The sequence below is a fragment of the Eubalaena glacialis genome, chromosome X (genome assembly GCF_028564815.1).
Source record: "Eubalaena glacialis isolate mEubGla1 chromosome X, mEubGla1.1.hap2.+ XY, whole genome shotgun sequence".
NCBI classification, from domain to species: Eukaryota; Metazoa; Chordata; class Mammalia; order Artiodactyla; family Balaenidae; genus Eubalaena; species Eubalaena glacialis.
In genome coordinates this window covers 13,577,184-13,595,740 of record NC_083736.1, presented here as the reverse complement: position 1 = coordinate 13,595,740, position 18,557 = coordinate 13,577,184, and the positions used below count along the sequence as shown (strand labels likewise).

Genomic DNA, 18,557 nt, shown 5'->3' with positions numbered 1-18,557 from the left:
AACATGTATACCTCCTTGACAACATGGGAGAGACCCAGGAAGACTGAGTAACTCCCTGAAAAGGCCCAAGCCATCACCTTAAATACCATCTTCAGCTAAAGACAAAAGAAGTGGGTGGGGGAGCCGGTCCTAGGAGGTTACCAGGCAAAGAACAGTAAAGAAGTATAAGCTCATTCTACAGATTTCAGTCCATGCCTTCTACATTGATAAGTTTCTAGAGATTTAGAGTCATCCTCTTTTTCCTGGTACCAAAAGGGAGACACCCTTACAAATGGAGATTTCCCTTATAAATGTAAATGTCTCCTATAACAGGGTAACTTCTACTCAGTTTTTAGAACTTCTCCTAAATGTGCTATTTTCTTAAAAAAAAAAAAAAAGTCAAAAATTATCCTTATGCCAATGAGGCACGTTTTGGGGCAAATTCTGCTCCCCTTTACTGGTATTGGAACTAAGGAAGAAAACCAAAGAAAGGATCAGAGTGTCTCTTCCCTGCCTGCTGCAGCCATGGGGAAAGTAGTATCTTTCTAGACAGACACAAAATTTTTATTCTTCCTCCTTGAGTCTGTTATACCTAATCTCCTGCATTTTCACCCCCATATATACACCCTGAAGTTCTCTGTGGCCTGAGGCCGACAGTGAGGTGTGGACTCTTTCATATATTCAGAACCCTCAGGGCTTAAAGAGGCCATCTCAGTGAGACACTGGAGCAGAGGTAAAAAGGCATCAGGGAAGGACTAAAAACCAAAGGCTGGAAGGAGGCTAGAGAAAGAGCCACTGACATGGGGAAGGTTTCAGAAGTGTAGGACTCTGAGGGATGTAGAAGCTGAGGTATAAAATGGGAAGAGAAACACAAGCAACTGTTGGACATCTGACGGTGCTTTGGCAGAAAGAGTTGAGCAACTATTGACCCTTGGGCCCAAAATGGGTTTCAGCAGGATGATCTAATTCCAAAGCTTGGTGCTAATCCTGTAAGGGAGCCCATCAGAAGGGGTATAAACAGGATGAAATATTACAGTTGCCAGAGGGTATGTTTAAAATGACAAAGGAAAGCAGTAACCCAGTTAAATTTCAGTAAGTGTGCAAACATCCTGGCACAAGTTGTTCGAAGGCCATTCCTCAAAAATGTTATGGAGAGAGGAACATATATTTATAACTTGTTAGACTTTTTCAGCAATTTATGAGCCAAAAAGTTTGAAGAACGTTTATAAATCCCATCTCAAATTATAGTTACGTGGCCTGCATTTACTCTACTGCGTGGCATAGAAGATACACAGAGAATCGGGAAAAAAATCACAAAGACAGAAAAAAAAAATCACCCATGCTCTAGCGTGGAGGGTATAATAGACTCTGGGTAATAAATTGTCTATATAAATTGTCATTCACCCCCAAACAGACCCTGAGACAAGGATTTAGGTGCATGTAGTTTATTTGGGAGGGGCTCTCCGGAAGCACAGGGAGGGAGTGGGGAAGTGGCACAGGGAGGGGATGAAAGGCAATATAGGGTACCACACAGGGCAACTGGAGCACAGGCCGGCTGGGGACCCCTGAGAGACTGTGGGGAGCACATTCCAGAACTTGCCACCAAGGGCCGAGGAGGCTGGGGTGTCTACCCACCGACTCCCGTCCCTCTTCGGCCGAGAATTGTCCTGCAGTATTAATTCAGGGCACTCCGGCCTGCCCCACACCTTCCCTTGGCCAGGATCACCCTCGGTCAGAGAAACACAGGAAGCCCAGGTCTGTAAGTGACCTCTGGGGTCCACCAACCGCAACCAGTATGTCAGTTCTTCCCTTGGTCCAGTCAAGTTATCAAACATATACAGAAAATGAGACAATTTCAGTTTTTAAATATACTTCAAATTATTGGGGATAAAAATAGAATTTCTAAGTTTCTAAATTATCTCAGTAAAATACATTATCTTTTTTTTTAATTTCAAAATAAGAATCATTAAAGCTCTGGGCTTCCCCAGTGGCGCAGTGGTTGAGAATCTGCCTGCCAATGCAGGGGACACGGGTTCTAGCCCTGGTCTGGGAAGATCCCACATGACGCGGAGCAACTGGGCCCGTGAGCCACAATTGCTGAGCCTGCGCGTCTGGAGCCTGTGCTCCGCAACAAGAGAGGCCGCGATAGTGAGAGGCCCGCGCACCGCAATGAAGAGTGGCCCCCGCTTGCCACAACTAGAGAAAGCCCTCGCACAGAAACGAAGACCCAACACAGCCATAAATAAATAAATTAATTAATTAAAAAAAAAAACACCCCAAAAATATCCACTATACGGCCCTTTATACAGAAAAAGTTCCCCAGTCCCTGGCCTATGTGCACTGAATGTGTGACCAAAGCTCACGTTTCTGTTGCTCTCTGCCTGTCCATACTGGAGCTGTTGGTTCCTTCTTTAGACGGAGGAAAGACCGTCTTCCATTTTACACTGAACCGCCTGTTAGGCTTATTAATTTGTGATAGTGAAGACTACAGGCACTGGTTTTCCAGTATTAAACACTCATGGCTCAGGATGCTTAGTCAATTTATCAGCACATTTAAATACTAATTTAGTATCTCAGGCTCTCCTTGGCACTATGGATATAAAAGTCCCTGGCCACTAAGGATTTAAAATCTGGTCGAGGGACTGAGACACATCCAGGTAAAGCCCTTAAAGAACAAGAGAATGATACTCACACATGTACATTCTCCTTCGCGGAACACTCAGAACAGATGATGCTAGGTCATTATATGCCCTACTGTCATCATGGTACAGACATATGAAAATATGTTTGATTATAAACCTGATTTATATATAACTATGGAATATAAAACTTAGGCATCCTCAAGTCCCATTTCCTTAACTTAAAGAAGAGGAAACTGGTGCCCACAGAGTTCCCACCGCCGGTTAGCTGAAAACCAAGCCTAGAACCTCCGTCTCTGGATCCCCAAGTCACTTATATTTGTCTACAGCACTTCGGATTTGCAGGCTTTTTAAAGCACAAGCGAAGAATGCTTAAAACTAAATATTGACCACATTTATCTTCATCTTGTAGTATATATATGTATTCCTGAAGCCATCATTTTAACCTTCAATTTTACCTCTGTTGACAATCTAGGAAAGAAAAGATGCCAAATTCTGATTTTTCTGCTCTTCTGTGATGTTTCCAATCATTTAAAGTGGAGAGGGAAAAGATAATAATGAAATTCTTAACAATCTGTTTTGTCCACCATTTATGTTAAAATAAATAAGCATTTCCCATATGTTCTCACGGAGAAACTACTGTACTTTTGTTTTTACATAATTTTATGTTGTTTTAACATTATGTTTAAAGTATTTCTCATAACAGAGGCCTGACCCTGGTATGAAATTGCCTGACAATAAAAGCAAGCACCACCAAAGAGAAAAAAGAAACCTTGAAAAGTTTAAAGTTGACCTGTAGTTATTCTATTTGTAGGTAGACAGCATAGAAATAAGTGAGTCACATGGACCTATTATCTACTGTCACAGTAAATTCTTCTCACACTGGAAATAAATTTCTTTATGTGCCGTATTTCACATTTTCCCCCTATTTCTTTCTTATGTAACCTTTAGCTATCACCACTGGCCAATTAGTCTGGGTACAATACAAAAAAAGAAAAAGTAATAAAGAACTGAAGTTTAAAGAAGTGTATCTTAGCAACATTTTGGCGCTGTCCTTCCCACGAAATTTCAGCTTTTATCAATCACTGCATAACTAAATGTCAGCTCTAGCTCCTGCTTATTGGGGCTAAGAGACCTGGCCTAGTTGAAAGATCCCAGAGGCTTTGATGTACCTATAATACTTGGCAGTGTCCACTGCCGCAGGCCTCAGCTGAGATTCCTGACTTACTCACTTTGAGGTTAGCCAGAGCTCATTTCTCTGCATCTAAATTGCTGATTTAATTTGAGGCTCTGAATGCTGATCTCAAAGGTCTGACTAGGTAGTTCTGGACTCCTCTTTAGAGGAACTGGGATGTGGATAGCTTTGTGGGCAGCAGATCAGGTCTGTAAGAGACGTGGTACAGGATTTTCCACTTCTGATAATGGCAACCTAGCTTGTTGCTGACCAACTCTCCAGAAAAGGAAAAGGTAGAAAATCCCTTTGAAAACATCAGAGAAATACCAAGGCAGTAAGGATTTGAGGGGCCAAAATCCTGGAGGGAAAGGAAGTGCAAAGAGATGAAGCTGTTATTCAGCATCATTTTCCCCTTAAGGCATTTACCAAATTTCAAGCAGCACCAAGAGAAACTGAGAGCTGAGAAGAGCTTCTAGCAGTTTCAGGATGAAGGGGAATAATAAATGGAGTTCAGGGCCCACCAAGGAGAGAAGCCAGGGTAAACACCCCAGGCTTACAGTTGAGATGCCCAAAGAGGTACATCCTAGTAGTAGCACTGAACCATAAATAGACCAGTTCTCACAAAGACCGAGCCCAGCCTCCAATCTGTTCAATCCCTGACAAGGTCAGATACACCACCACCTCCTACCTGCCCACAAGAAGCAAAAGCTAATCTTTTCTGGAAGATGATACTATCCAGGGCCCCAAATTATCTACACTTCTTCATATACAAAATCAAGTAGTCAAACAAAAATTGCCTCGTATACCGGGAGAGAAAACAAAATGGTCGAAAAACAAGAGAAGAAATATATAATAGAAACAGACTTATAGAGGTTCCACAAGTTAGAGTTACCAAAGAGGGATTTTACAATATATCGGGACTAATTCAAGAAATTAGGTGACAAGATGGAATCAAATGGAAATTCTAGAATTGCAATATACAGTAACTGAAATTAAGAATTAAACGGAAGCTTCAGAAGCAGACTAGACACAGCTGGAGAGAATTTTTGAGCTGAAAATGGCCAGACTGAAGTACAGTGAGAAAAAAGGACGGAAAACACAGAAAAGGTAATAGAGATGTATGGGCAAAATGGTGAAATGAAATTGTATTTTAAATAGTTCCCAGTCACAGAGGCCTGACCAAAGTATGAAATCGCCTGCCTCAATAAAAGCAAAAACAACCAAAAGGGGAAAAAACTTGAAAAGCTTTAAGTTAACCTGCAGTTATTCTATTTACATGTAGACAGCATAAAGAAGGAGAGGAAAAAGAGAATGGGGCAGAAACAATCTTTGAAGTTGTAATAGTTGAGAACTTTCCAAATGTGGCTAAAATCATCAAGCCACAAGTTAAAAAAAAAGCTATGAATCTCAAGCAGGAAAAATACAAAGAAAACCACATCTAAGTGCAACATAGTAATGCTGTTGAAAACCAAAGATAAAGAGAAACATCTTAAAATGAGTCAAAGAGAAAAAAAATCAATAATTTTAAAGGAGCTACAATGAAACTGACATCTGACTTCACAGAGGAAGTCAGAGGACAATGAATGGCAACTTCAAAGTGGGGAAGACAAGAACAGCCAGCCTAGAATTCTATGCCCAGTGACAATATCCTCTCCAAATTACATTAAATAAAGACATTTTCAGACAAATGAAACCATAAAATGTATCCCCATTAGACTTATACTAAGTGAAATACTTAAGGACGTTCTTTGGGCAGAAGTGAAATAATCTCAGATGATGTCACAGAGATGCAGGAAGGAGTGGAGAGCAAGAAAAGGTGAATACAGGAATAAATCTAAAGGTAAATATGTGAGTAAATGTAAGTATGTAAAAACAATTAACATAATGTCTTGTGGGTTTTAAAATATGGATAGAGTTGAAATATAGAATAACAATAACCAAAAAAAAAGGCAGGAGGAAATTAGAATGAAGTTAAAGTGTCCTATTACCCTTGTCTGGGAAGTAGGAAAGATCTAATTTACAGTAAATTTTAATAAGTCAAGGATACATGTTGTAAACACTAGAGTAGCCCCTGAAAGAATATTGAGTTTGTATAATTAACAAATTCATGCCGGGAGGTGGGGGGAGGATAGAATAATTTAAATGTTTAATTAATTTAAAAGAAGGCAAGAAGGGAGGGAAAAAGGATTATGAAACAGGTGTGACCAACAAAAACCAAATAATAAAATGGTAGATTTAAACCCAAATATAGGGACTTCCCTGGTGGCACAGTGGTTAAGTATCCGCCTGCCAATGCAGGAGACATGGGTTCCATCCCTGGTCCGGGAAGATCCCACATGCCATGGAGCAACTAAGCCCATGCGCCACAACTACTGAGCCTGCGCTCTAGAGCCTGCAAGCCACAACTACTGAGCCCGCGTGCCACAACTACTGAAGCCCACGCACCTAGAGCCCATGCTCCGCAACAAGAGAAGCCACCACAGTGAGAAGCCCATGCACCGAAATGAAGAGTAGCCCCCGTTCGCCGCAACTGGAGAAAGCCCGCATGCAGCATCGAAGACCCAACAAAGCCAAAAAAAAAAAAATTAATTAATTAATTTTTTTAAAAACCCAAATATATCAGCAAAATTGAGGTTATCAGAGTGTCTGTGTTTATAGGGCAGAAACCTATAGCCAAGTTACAAATAGCAAATACATTTGTGTGAAGTCACTCATGTCATGCATACCCACAAAATACCAACATTGACGAAGGTAACTTAAAGTTCGTAATGCAGAGACATCCATGGCAAATTGGTTAATGGGCGTCATCAATTAAATGAGTATTTAAGGTTACTCAAGGCACAAGAAAACTTGAAATGCTGTGAAATTTTACAGCCCGTATAGGAAAGAAACTTGATAGTGGCTTTCTCAGATGATCCTAAACATTTGATAATAATCTTAAACACTTATATGACATTACCAATAACGACTTATGAAGCTGAAAGAAACTTTTCTAACCTCATTAAAAATAAGTCACTTTGAATCAACCATGCTAGAAGACTGAGGTATCTTTCTAATTTCTCTATAGAAAAACATATCACCCAACAGGCACATGAAAAGATGATCAACATCCTTAAGCATTAGGGAAATGCAAATCAAAACCATAATGAGATATCACCTCACGTCTGTCAGAAGGACTGTCATCAAAAAGAACACAAATAACAAATGCTGGCGAGGGTATGGAGGAAAGGGAACCCTCCTGCACTGTTGGTGGGAATTTAAATTGGTGTAGCCACTGTGGAGAACAGTATGGAGGTTTCTCAAAAAACTAAAAATAGAACTACCATATGACCTATTAATTCCATTCCTGGGTATATATCCAAAAAAACCAAAAAACTAATTCGAAAAGAAACATGCACCCCAATGTTCATAGCAGCATTATTTATAATTGCTAAGATATGAAAGCAACCCAAGTGTCCATCAACGGATGGATAAAGAAGATGTGGTGTATATATATATATATATATATATATACAGACACACACACACACACACACACACACACAGGAATACTACTCAGCCATAAAAAAGTGAAATTTTGCCATTTGCAGCAACACGTATAGTAGAACCTACCAGAATTCATTCATTCTTTTATTCCTTCCTTCATGTATCCATCTATTCATGTGTTCAATAAACACTTATCAAGCACCTACTACAGGTTAGGGACTGTCCTAGTGTCAGTGAATATGCTAATGAATGTCATAGCCTCTCTCTCTTTTTTTTTTTTTTTTTTGAGCTTATATTCTAGTGGTAGGAGACAGAGAGTAAGCAAGTAAACAAACAAATGAACAAAATAGTTCTCAAAAAGATTATAGTGGATGATATTTACCAAAGAGAAATAGAGACATACATCCATACAAAAACTGTATGTGAATGTTTATGACAGCTTGATTCATCATCATCCAAAACTGAAAACAACCCTAATACCTATTAACTGAAGAACGGATAAACAAACTGTAGCCTAGCCATGCAATGGACTCAGCAATAGAAAGGAAGGGACTACTGATACATGCAACAACATGAGTTGAAAGAAGCCAGACTCAAACAACTACACACTGTATGATGTCATTCATATATTTTGGAAAAGATCAGTGGCTGCCAGGAGATTTATTTTCTTTCTTTCTTTTTTTTCTTTTACTTTTTCTAGGAGCTTTATTTTCTGTAAGAACAACTTAGTGTGTAATGGAGGTTATAAACTAAAGAAAGTTTGGATGTGGAAAAAAAAATTCCCTCCTGGGTGGAGGAAGAGGACAGACTACAGAGGGACATGAGAGAATTGGGGGGGCTGATGGAATGTTCTATATCTTGATTGCGCTGGTGGTGGTTACATGACTGTGGAAGATTGTCAAAATTCATAGAAATGCACGACTAAAAGTTTACTGTGTAAGTTACACCTCAGTCAACCTGAAAGAAGAAACTGGATGATAGAATAGCGTTGGTCATTCCTTTAGTCTGAGTGGCCAACGAAGAGCTCCTACAGAAGGTGACATTTAATGTATAAAATGAACCTGCAGCCTCTTAGGGGTTCCTAGGCAAATCAAATCATTTCATGTAGCAGCAAATATCAGATACTAATCTAATACTTAATAACCAGAATTTCAAAGATGACTGTAATAAAAAAGATCCCTTGATCTATTACAGGGAAGTAGAAGAAGGAATGGAGAAAAATTTTTTTCTTTTATTCTGCAAAACATGTGTTTTAATTAAGAGAGAATTTATGCAAACCCCACACACTAGGAGGATTTACAAGTGCAAAAATGCAAATTTAGTCTATTTTCAAAGGATGGTATTGACAAGCACAGTTCAAAAAAACCTCACCAGGGAGCCCTTTCAGTCTATGCTCTATGTTTCATGATTAAGCATGTGACCTGTCTCGCCTCCATGCATTTTAAGTTGCCAAAAATGATAATTAATCACATAAAAGTCTACCACTTTAAAAGATAATGTGTGAGAGACAAGGTCAGACTTCTTTGCTGCCCTTATCTCCATAGCACTGCAACTCAAAGAGTCTTGCTGGGAACCCCCCCTCCCATTGCACCTGCCCTCTGAGCACTCCCAGAGCCGGCCAGCAGCTGTGACAGATCCCTCCCCATGGGGAGACAGGAGCTGAGTTTCCTTCTGGAGAGGCAGCGTATGCTTCAGAAAAATCATACCCTAGAGAAGTTATGGACTGGTGACTCATGTAAACTCCTCCAACAGAGAGACTTCCTGGGAAAGATGCTTTAGGAGAGATTAAATTGTCCTCCCTTGTGAGAAATGGCCAGTCTCCTTGGGATCAGTGAAGCTGGGCTCTAGAACAGTAGAGGAGCTTTGGAATCACTGGGGTGATCCCCTCAGAAGAGGGCTAACTTGGAATCACTCAGGGTATCTTCCCACAGAACAGTAGAGTTCAGGATCAGTAGCTCCCACTGCCCAGAGAAGGGAAATGGAATTAGACTTTGTTTTGATGGTTTCTGAAGAAAAGTTTTCAGTTTCCCTGAAGGAATTGGGACTTGGAATGAGGAAAGCAGGGTTCTAGTGTGACTCTACTCTGAATTTGTTGTGACAAGGCCAAATTCCATCACCTCTTTTGGTCTCTGTGTCAAACAAGGTGAGATATTGTGATTTATAAGAAATATATATTTGGTCATTCAGATGACCAAATACATATTTCTCATATACATTTGGTCTTCGTCCAGTCCCTGGCTCACACTCTTAAAACCCTTGGAATTTCCTAAGTGTGTTGAGAGTGATAAAGGTGTCTTTTGTTATGTTAATGACTTTGGGAAAGCAGTTAAGGATGGGGGCTGGTCACCAAGTGATTCAACTCATGATTAGAGGGCTGGAACTTTCAGTCCCAGCCCCAGACCTCTGGGGAGGGGGATGTGGCTGGAGGTTGAATCAGTTGTCAGTGGCCAATGGTTTAATCCATCATGACTACGTAAGGAAGCCTCCATAAAAACCCAAAAGGACAAGGTTCGGAGAGCTTCTGGGTTGGTGAACACGTGGAGATGCAGGGAGAGTGGCACCTGGAGAGGGCCGGGAAGCTCCCTTTCCTCATACCTTGCCCTATGCATCTCTTCCACCTGGCTGTTCCTGAGGATAAAAGTATTGTACCCTTTTACAATAAGCCAGTGATTTAATAAGCAACATGCTTTCCTGAGTTCTGTGAGTCACTCTAGCAAATTAATGGAACCTGAGGACAGGGGGTCATGGGGACCTCTGATTTTTAGCCAGATGGTCAGAAGCACAGGTTTGTGACTGGCATCTGAAGTGGGAGTGGCGGGTGGTGCAGTCTTGTAGGACTGAGCCCTCAACCCGTGAAATCTCTGGGTTGATAGTGTCAGAATTGAGTTGAATTCTCAGACACCTAGCTGGTGTTCTGAGAATTGCTTGTTGGATGTGTGGGGAACCCCCTCCCCCACTGTTGGAAATTGAGTCTCAGAGCACCATTTATAAGGGTATGAACTTGAGGATGACTTCTACTTGTAGCTGCTACACTTTATCATTTTGTCGCTGCTTAAACATCAACCAAGCTGTAGCTATTGTCCTCTTACTAGATGTAAGGTGGGCCTGGGCTTTGTAGCAGGCACAGACCCCACGGAGCGTCTCATATAATGAAGGAAGTAGAAAACACATCTATAAAAAGGACCTAGTAACACAAGGTAGGATAAATTTGATATTTAAAGAACAGTACAGGCAAAAGCATCTTAGGAAAGGGGAAAATATCAATGAAAGCCAAAGGGTCGGGGAATGCTTCATAGAAGAGAAGGGCTTGAACTGTGCCTTGAAAGATTGGTAGCATTTGGATAGATGGAGGGAAGAGCCCAGTCATCAGGGAGAGGGAAGTGAAGTAAAAGCAGGGAGAAGTCAGGCAGCATGTATGGGAGGCGATAAGAGTTTAGCTAGAGCAGTGTTTGGTGAATTTTGAGGTAAGAAGGTAAAAAGATAGACTGGCAGATGGAAGAGGGCCTGGCAAAAGAGAATGGAAGGATCAGACAGAAGTTCATAGCGCAGACTGGAAAGTGAACCCCATAGGTATTCTTCAGAAAGTCTCAAAACCTCATCAATGGGATGCCTAAATTCCCCAAGCCTGTGACTGGTGATTGTATTGGGTTGCCTGTATTCTTCTCTCTTCATCTTTGAGTATCTTCCAATAGAAGATATTTTACAGACAGGAAGAGCCCATGCAGCTGGGAGGCATTCGATATTTGCCTGAGGGATTCCTGATACCCTCAATGAAAGAAAGCAGCTAACATGGATCCTAGGAAAGAGATTTGGACCCCAAGGCACAGAACAAACTCTCTTCTGCATTGTCCAACAGAACTTTCTGCAATTATGGAAATGTTTTGTATCTGTGCTGTCCAGTAGAATCACATGTGGCACTGAGCACTTGACATGTGGCTGGTTTGACTAAGGAACTGAATTTTTAGTTTTATTTAAATTAAATCTTGGGAGTTCCCTGGTGGCCTAGTGGTTAGGATTCCGGGCTTTCACTGCCGTGGCCCAGGTTCAATCCCTGGTCGGGGAACTGAGATCCCGCAAGCCGTGTGGCGCAGCCAAAATAATAATAATAATAAAAAATTAAATCTAAATTTAAATAACCACATGTGGTTAGTGGCTCCCATGTTGGACCATGCAGCTCTAGATGTCAGGAAAGGCTGAAAACTACATTATCTCATAAATTCCTTGCAGTGAATTCAAAGAATCTGTACTTCAAGAAGGTTGCATTAATGTAATACTTTCCTGTTTCTTTACACATTCCAAATCACAAGGGAGGGGAAAACTTAGGAAAAGTCTTTTCTATGGAATCAAAGAAGGATCACTTTATAGTGGAGCACATCTGGCCTTAGGATTTATTCTGTCAGCCCCATTCTAGCAGAAATAAAACTGAGTGATAATACTGAAGCAGACACAATATAACTTGGGCATGTAATATAAATGCTATTAACATTAAATCCAGCTTTATTCTTTGCTTTTATACTGGAAAAGAAAACGCAAACTCTCCTTACCCTTTTCCTGTTAGGTCTTAAATTCCACTTAAATAATACTGAGGCACCTAGTACAGAGATGGGCATCTAGTAGCAAAGACCAGTATGTAAAAAACATATCCATCCATCCCAAACATTCACCTATCTCTCCATCCATCTGCCCATCCACTCATCCAACCATCCATCCTCCTATCCATCCACGTCTTTCCATCTATCCATCCATCAACCCATCTCATCCCCCAAATCTATTTACTGACTCACAAAGAATAGATTTTCTCTCATTTGCCCAAATAATGAGAGCTTAATAGAACAGAGAAGAAGCAGGTGACTGTGTGATATATTTAAGAGTATGCTTTCAGATGATTAACCATACTTTTAATTAATCAATATTTATTTATTTTTTTTTTAACTTTATTTAAAAAATTTTTTAAATTTTATTTTTGGCTGCATTGGGTCTTCATTGCTGTGCACAGGCTTTCTCCAGTTGCGGCGAGCGGGGGCTTCTCTTCGTTGTGGTGTGTGGGCTTCTCATTGCGGTGGCTTCTCTTGTTGTGGAGCATGGGCTCTAGAGCGCGGGCTTCAGTAGTTGCGGCACACGGGCTCAGTAGTTGTGGTGCATGGGCTTAGTTGCTCCACGGCACGTGGGATCTTCCCAGACCGGGGATCAAACCCGTGTCCCCTGCATTGGCAGGCGGATTCTTAACGACTGCGCCACCAGGGAAGCCCCTAATCAATATATATATATCTTTAAATAAATTTATTTTATTTATTTATTTTTGGCTGCTTTGGGTCCTCGTTGCTGCGCGCGGGCTCTCTCTAGTTGTGGCGAGCGGGGGCTACTCTCCATTGCAGTGCACAGGCTTCTCACTGCAGTGGCCTCTCTTGTTGTGGAGCACGGGCTCTAGGCATGTGGGCTTCAGTAGCTGCAGCACGCGGGCTCAGTAGTTGTGGCTTGTGGGCTCTAGAGCGCAGGCTCAGTAGTTGTGGTGCACAGGCTTAGTTGCTCCGCGGCATGTGGGATCTTCCCGGACCAGGGCTTGAACCCGTGTCCCCTGCATTGGCAGGCAGATTCTTAACCACTGCACCCCCAGGGAAGCCCTAATCAATATTTTTTGAACACCCATTAGGTACAAGAAACCATCTGAGGCACTGTAAGATATGATATATAAGAAATCTCTGCCTTCTACATTCTTAATAATCTACTTGAAAAGTCAAAGCAATGAATATACGAGAGACTAAAAAAAGAGAAATGAATGAAATACTTCAAAACAGCAAGATGAAAGATGTCACGAGATAATTCATGTATCAGATAATAAGCCTCATGTTTAGAAGAGGGCCAGAAAATCTGGACTAGAATGGTCCAACTTAGGGCTTTAAGGAGGAGGCTTGAGCCAGAATCTGAGTGATGGGCAAGATGACAGATAAAAATCATGAGTTTAAAATTTGGAAGGACCTTAGAAATAATCTAGCTCAAGTCTGTTATTTTACAGATGATTCAACTAAGGTCAGAGAGTTAAGAGACTTGGTCTGACTCCCTTATATGGGTAGTAATGGCAGAAAAAAAGAAGCCTAAAATGCAGGGCTGTTGATGTCCATTCCACTTCCATACATTACATGGGTTGGGGAGAAGAGTCCTCTATTTAGGAAAGGAGAAAGGATTCTGGAGAGTGGATGTGACTCAGCATAAGCAAGGAAGCAGAGCCAGGAACTTGTTGGTGTAACAACCGTGTATGAGGATCTCAACGTGTGTAAGGAGGGGAAGATAGCATGGGGCGAGGGGGAGGCTGGGACCAATAGTGAAGGGGTTTGAATGCAAATCTGCAATTGGTCAGTGTCGTGAAACACAGAATTCTGGTTTCTGGGACTGCCTTGAAGTCTCCTTTTAGTGCCCCAGTATAAACTTTTCTAGAAAAATGTTATTCTTTTCATATTAACAAAGACTCAAGTTCACCTGGGGGAGAGAAAGCTGCAGAAGGGAGGCTGGGATGAGTACTCACATTGCTGGTCAACCTATAGGGGGCAGGGATGGATGACTACCATCCATCCTGAGTCAGTAGACTTAGGACGGGGGCTAAGAATTTGCATATTTTTAAGCTCCCCAATGATTACGATGATCATCCAGTTTTGAGGGTCTTCTGGTTCACCCTTTGACCAATCCATCAGATACAGACTACCACTTTGGAAAACTCTTTGACAATATTTACTAAATACCTGCCCCTATGATCCAGCAATTCCTCTCCCAGGCATACACCCAAGAGAAACACTTTTATTCCCCAACAGGCATGAATAAGAATACCCAGAGCAGGTTATGATCAACCCCAAACTGGAAAAAATCCAATGTCCATCAGTATTAAAATGGATAAATAAACTGAGGTATATTCATACAATGGAACACTACACAACAATTAAAAAGAATAAACCATTGCTATGTGCACCAACGTGGATGACTATCCCAGACATAAGGATAAGCATAAGAAGTATGATTCCATGTATATGAGATTAAAGAACTGGCAAAAATAATACATGGTAATTGAACTCAGAATAGTGATTGCCTCTCTATGGGGTTGGGTATTAACTGGAAAGGGACATAAAGGAAAATCCTGGGGTGTTGGAACTGTTCTATATCTCTATCTGGGTGGTGGTTATGTTGTTATACAGAATATGTGAAAATATATTGAGCTGTACACTTGTTCAGTTTACTGTATATAATTATACCTTGTTGAGAAGAAAAAATACAGATATTGTGTGTGTGTGTGTGTGTGCGTGTGTATTTGCCCTGCCAACCTCATGAGGTTGTTATAAAACTCCAATAGCTTTTAAAGATGAGACACATAGATAAGTACAGTCTTGTATATTTTAACTAGCTCAATACCTATTCTTGTTGAAATTGGTTAGAGGCACTACTTGTGATTCAGGTAATCGGTCAGCTTTTTTAAGCCTTAGCAAAACACAAAAAGTTAGTTATATGGAAGCTTACAGTAATTTCTGAACTTGGGAAAGACGTGCAGTAACTGTAAACTTACTGAGAACACACCAGAGCTGCCAAATGGGTGCAGCCTGGCTTTTGAGAGAGTCTTTCTGCTGATGGGGAATTTGGTCTGCTTTGAAACCCCAGAGAAGAGTTCCCTGCAGCTGTATCTTTCCATTGCACTCCCTCACTTTCCTCTCCCCCACTCCCCACCCCATCCGGAAGACAGGAAACGCCATCTGTACCACTGCACTCACCAACCCGGAAACCAAAATCTCATCATCCCATCAAGAAAATGACTGTCATCCTGAGGTGCCCTTGGCCACTGGTAACCAGCCACAGACCTGCTGCCAGCTCCACAGTTTGCCTGCCCTGGCTCAACAGTGAGACTGCCTGTGGTCATCAGGCCTTGGTGGGCATATGTTCAGGGTTAGAGCAAGCTGGGGGTGAGTGGCAGGAACCGAGAAACCCTGTCTAGTGGGTGCCATGTGCAAACCTCATTCCTGGGCTATTATTTTTCAGTCTGAAAAAGTTGTGTGTGCCGAGCAGTGTACTTCAGGCAGCTAAGTATAAACACATGTCTACAAATACTGATAACACTATCTTTATTTGTCCATTACTCCACAAACCCAGATCACCTGGGGACTGTTTGTTCCTCTACAAAGTGAGAAGCCAGCACCGTATGTATTAAAATGTGGGACATTTTCTTCAGAGTATAAATTTTCAAGAGCTGCTTCTATGCCTTCCTCAGTACACTCTCAAATCCCTTTGTATCTTTAACACCATAACATACAGTTGATTTTAAAATAAAAATTGATAGTCTCTGGTTCCTTGCACCAGTTTTTCTTAATTTGACCATATGGTCGACAATGTGTCTGAAGCCTATTCATTACTGTGTCCAGTTCTAGAGCCCAGAAGTACATAAGACATGCTCAGCAATTTATGTGAACAATCTGCAGGTATTTCCTGACTGGTTATTTTAAGCAAGTGTTTTTTACGTGATAGACACCTGATAAATGCTCAAAGAATGAATATGAATGTTTAAGAATGAATAAATGTGAATTTTTAAGCAATATGTTCACACAAGAAATGCAGTTCACAAATATGTATATTTCCCAGAATAAAACACTGTACTGGACTCCCTCCCCCCGCCCAAAAAACAAAAACCCTAAAAGTATTGTATATGGAAGTACATCAATAAAGATACTAAAATTTGAAATCAACCTTGAATGGAGCTTTCTCAAGGAAAGAAAAAATCCAAATAATGCTTGATTTCACCTAAGAGATACTTAGAAAAACCAGCACACAAACTGTTCAGTTCCAGAGAACCAAATACAACATCAGCTGTGAGAAAAGTTAAACTGTCTGAAGAGAATGGATTTCAAGGAAATGCTGTTTATTTTCTCCTCTTGGTTATTTCTGAAAGAATATTTGAAGAAGAAATGCAGTGGGACTTTTCTGTTCTCTGAAGACTTTGAATTGCTTCCAAGAAACATTTACCTGGGGTTTAAACTCTATTAGGTGTGATTTTTTTTTTTTTTTTCTCACCAGTCAATTAATTTTGCAGGGAGTGAGAAGTTAGGAAGAGGCAAGGCTAAATCAGCTGTCTCCAGAAAATGCACCTCAATCTTATACTCAGAGATCTTTTTTCTCCCCCCTGCCCCATCCACTGACTTTTCTTTCTGAAACCATTATGTCAAACTCAAGAAGTAGTCCCTAGAACAGAAACATGCCTGGAAGGGAATTGGAGTTTGAGTGAAACTTCCCTGCGCACAAACAGCCCCGTTTGTCCCGATGTGGTAGCTCATTTACCGAGGCATCTACCACCCTCAGAGAGAAGGTCGCTGTCCTCCAGGACTTACCTGTCTGCTGAGAGAGCTGTGAGTGTGAAGACAGACACCCCTACTGAGGTAAGCTGGATAAAAGGGATCAGTTTGCAGCCAATCCTGCCAAACAGCCACCTGTCGGCCAGGTACCTGCTGGCATCTACGGGCGCACAGGTTACCAGGAGGAGCAGGTCTCCCAACGCCAGGCTGGAGATGAATAGGTTCGGTACATTTCGCATGGACTTCACGGTACAGAAGATCTTGATCAGGGTGATGTTGCCAACGAGGCCTATCAGAATGATGACCCCATAAATTGCAGGGATGACATACAGGACCCCCGGGTGGAACCAGTCGTCGTTCATGGGGAGATCCACACTGTGATTAGAGATGTTGCAGTGTACGAAATGGTCCACTTCCAAGTTTAGAAGCAAACAGTCATTCAGAGCCATCCTCTAGATTCTTTCCCACATAAAAAGTGCCCTTAGATGCTGTTGCTTAACTTTTGACTTTGCAGTTTGGTGAAGATGATGATAAAATCTATGCTGGGCTCTTTATCTTCTTTAATAAAAATACTCTGAGTACATAGAGACTATGGCATTCAAAATTGTCACTATTTTGATGCTGGTGCTGCTCTGGTCTTTACGTGACCAACGCAATACATCTCTAAATTCAGTAAGTTAACAACAAAACACCCACAAAAACTCAGCTCCCGAAGGGCTTAGAATCAAACCCACTCTGTACCAACTCCTTCTACCTCCATTCTAGTAGTCTGAGTCTCCCTGGCTGCAGTTTACTAAGAACTTTTGGCCTGCTATTTTCACACGGCATTTCCCGTCTTTCCCGATATTTAGAACCTGAAGGTTTAAAGAGGGTAGAAAAAAACTGCACCGAGAAAGCCTGAAATGCTATAGGCAGGAACGCTTTGCACGTCACCGGCTTCACCAGCAAACGGCAGCTCTGCTGAGCTGAGGCTCTGAAGAGGAACAGGGCTACTTATAGGCAGAGAATGCCAGCCCCCTGCTGGACACTTCAGTCACTGCCCGGCCGCCTGCTCTGCCCAGATGAGACTCGCCCAGCAGTCTGCGGGTCCTAGCAGATAATTTGGGCTTCTCTTTTTCAGACACAGCACTCTGCAAAGCACTGGAAATCTTTCTGATACTAGGCTCCAAATCCAGACTCACATCCCATTTTCTCATCTGTTCCAATACATTAGAATGACATGTTAAGGTTGCTATAAAATGAGGTCTGTCCCTGAATTAAATTGCACACAGATGAGCAAGGCGTCCACATGTGAGTGGTCCCACTCAGCCTTCCCACTGCCTATTTGAACAGGGACTGCTACTGAGGGCAAATAGGCACAGGACTCCTGCCTTAAACCTTCAGCACCTGACATCTGGGAAGAGCAGAAAGCAGAATGCACACATGCTCTGTCCTGTAGATCTGCCAGGCCATTCTTTTTCCCTTTACCAGAGAGAAATAAAATCAGAAGCCAGCTGTGTTCTAACTCTCACAGATAAGTAGTCTTTTCCAGAAGAATTTTCTCATTGGATCTAAAAGGTACATGAATTGGCATTCTGGTGCAGCTATTTGCAATTTTTAATTAATGTTTGCTGCATTTTATAGCAAATATCCTCGTAAGCTATGAGTAGGAAATGAAATGTAAAGGAGTTACAGATAGAATACCAAGGAATTGGGGAGTGGAAAGAATAACTTAGAGTTGACAGCTGCCAGGAAAGGCTTTACTGAGGAGGTACTATTAGATTTAAGCTTAGACCTTTAGCAAAAATGTATAAATACACTACAGGGTGAATCTTCAAGACTTACGTGAAGCTCTTCAAGCTCTTCCAGATACATCACAGGAAGCCAGTTACTAGCAGGCGCTGCCACTGAAAGTTTGGTTTTTCAGGATTCATAAGGAATAAATAAGCTTGCACTCATCACCATGCCAAGGCCCACCAAATG

General features: G+C 41.5%; 1 protein-coding gene across 1 annotated transcript in view; it reads right to left on the bottom strand.

The window, feature by feature from the left end:
- The window catches only part of GRPR (gastrin releasing peptide receptor), a 28,192-nt gene extending 11,148 nt beyond the window's left edge, over nucleotides 1-17,044 (bottom strand). Inside the window, exon 1 of the mRNA XM_061178973.1 lies at nucleotides 16,632-17,044. Coding sequence (XP_061034956.1) covers nucleotides 16,632-17,044 — 413 coding nt within the window. The remainder of the gene's footprint in view (nucleotides 1-16,631) is intronic.
- Between the last annotated feature and the right edge of the window lie 1,513 nt (nucleotides 17,045-18,557).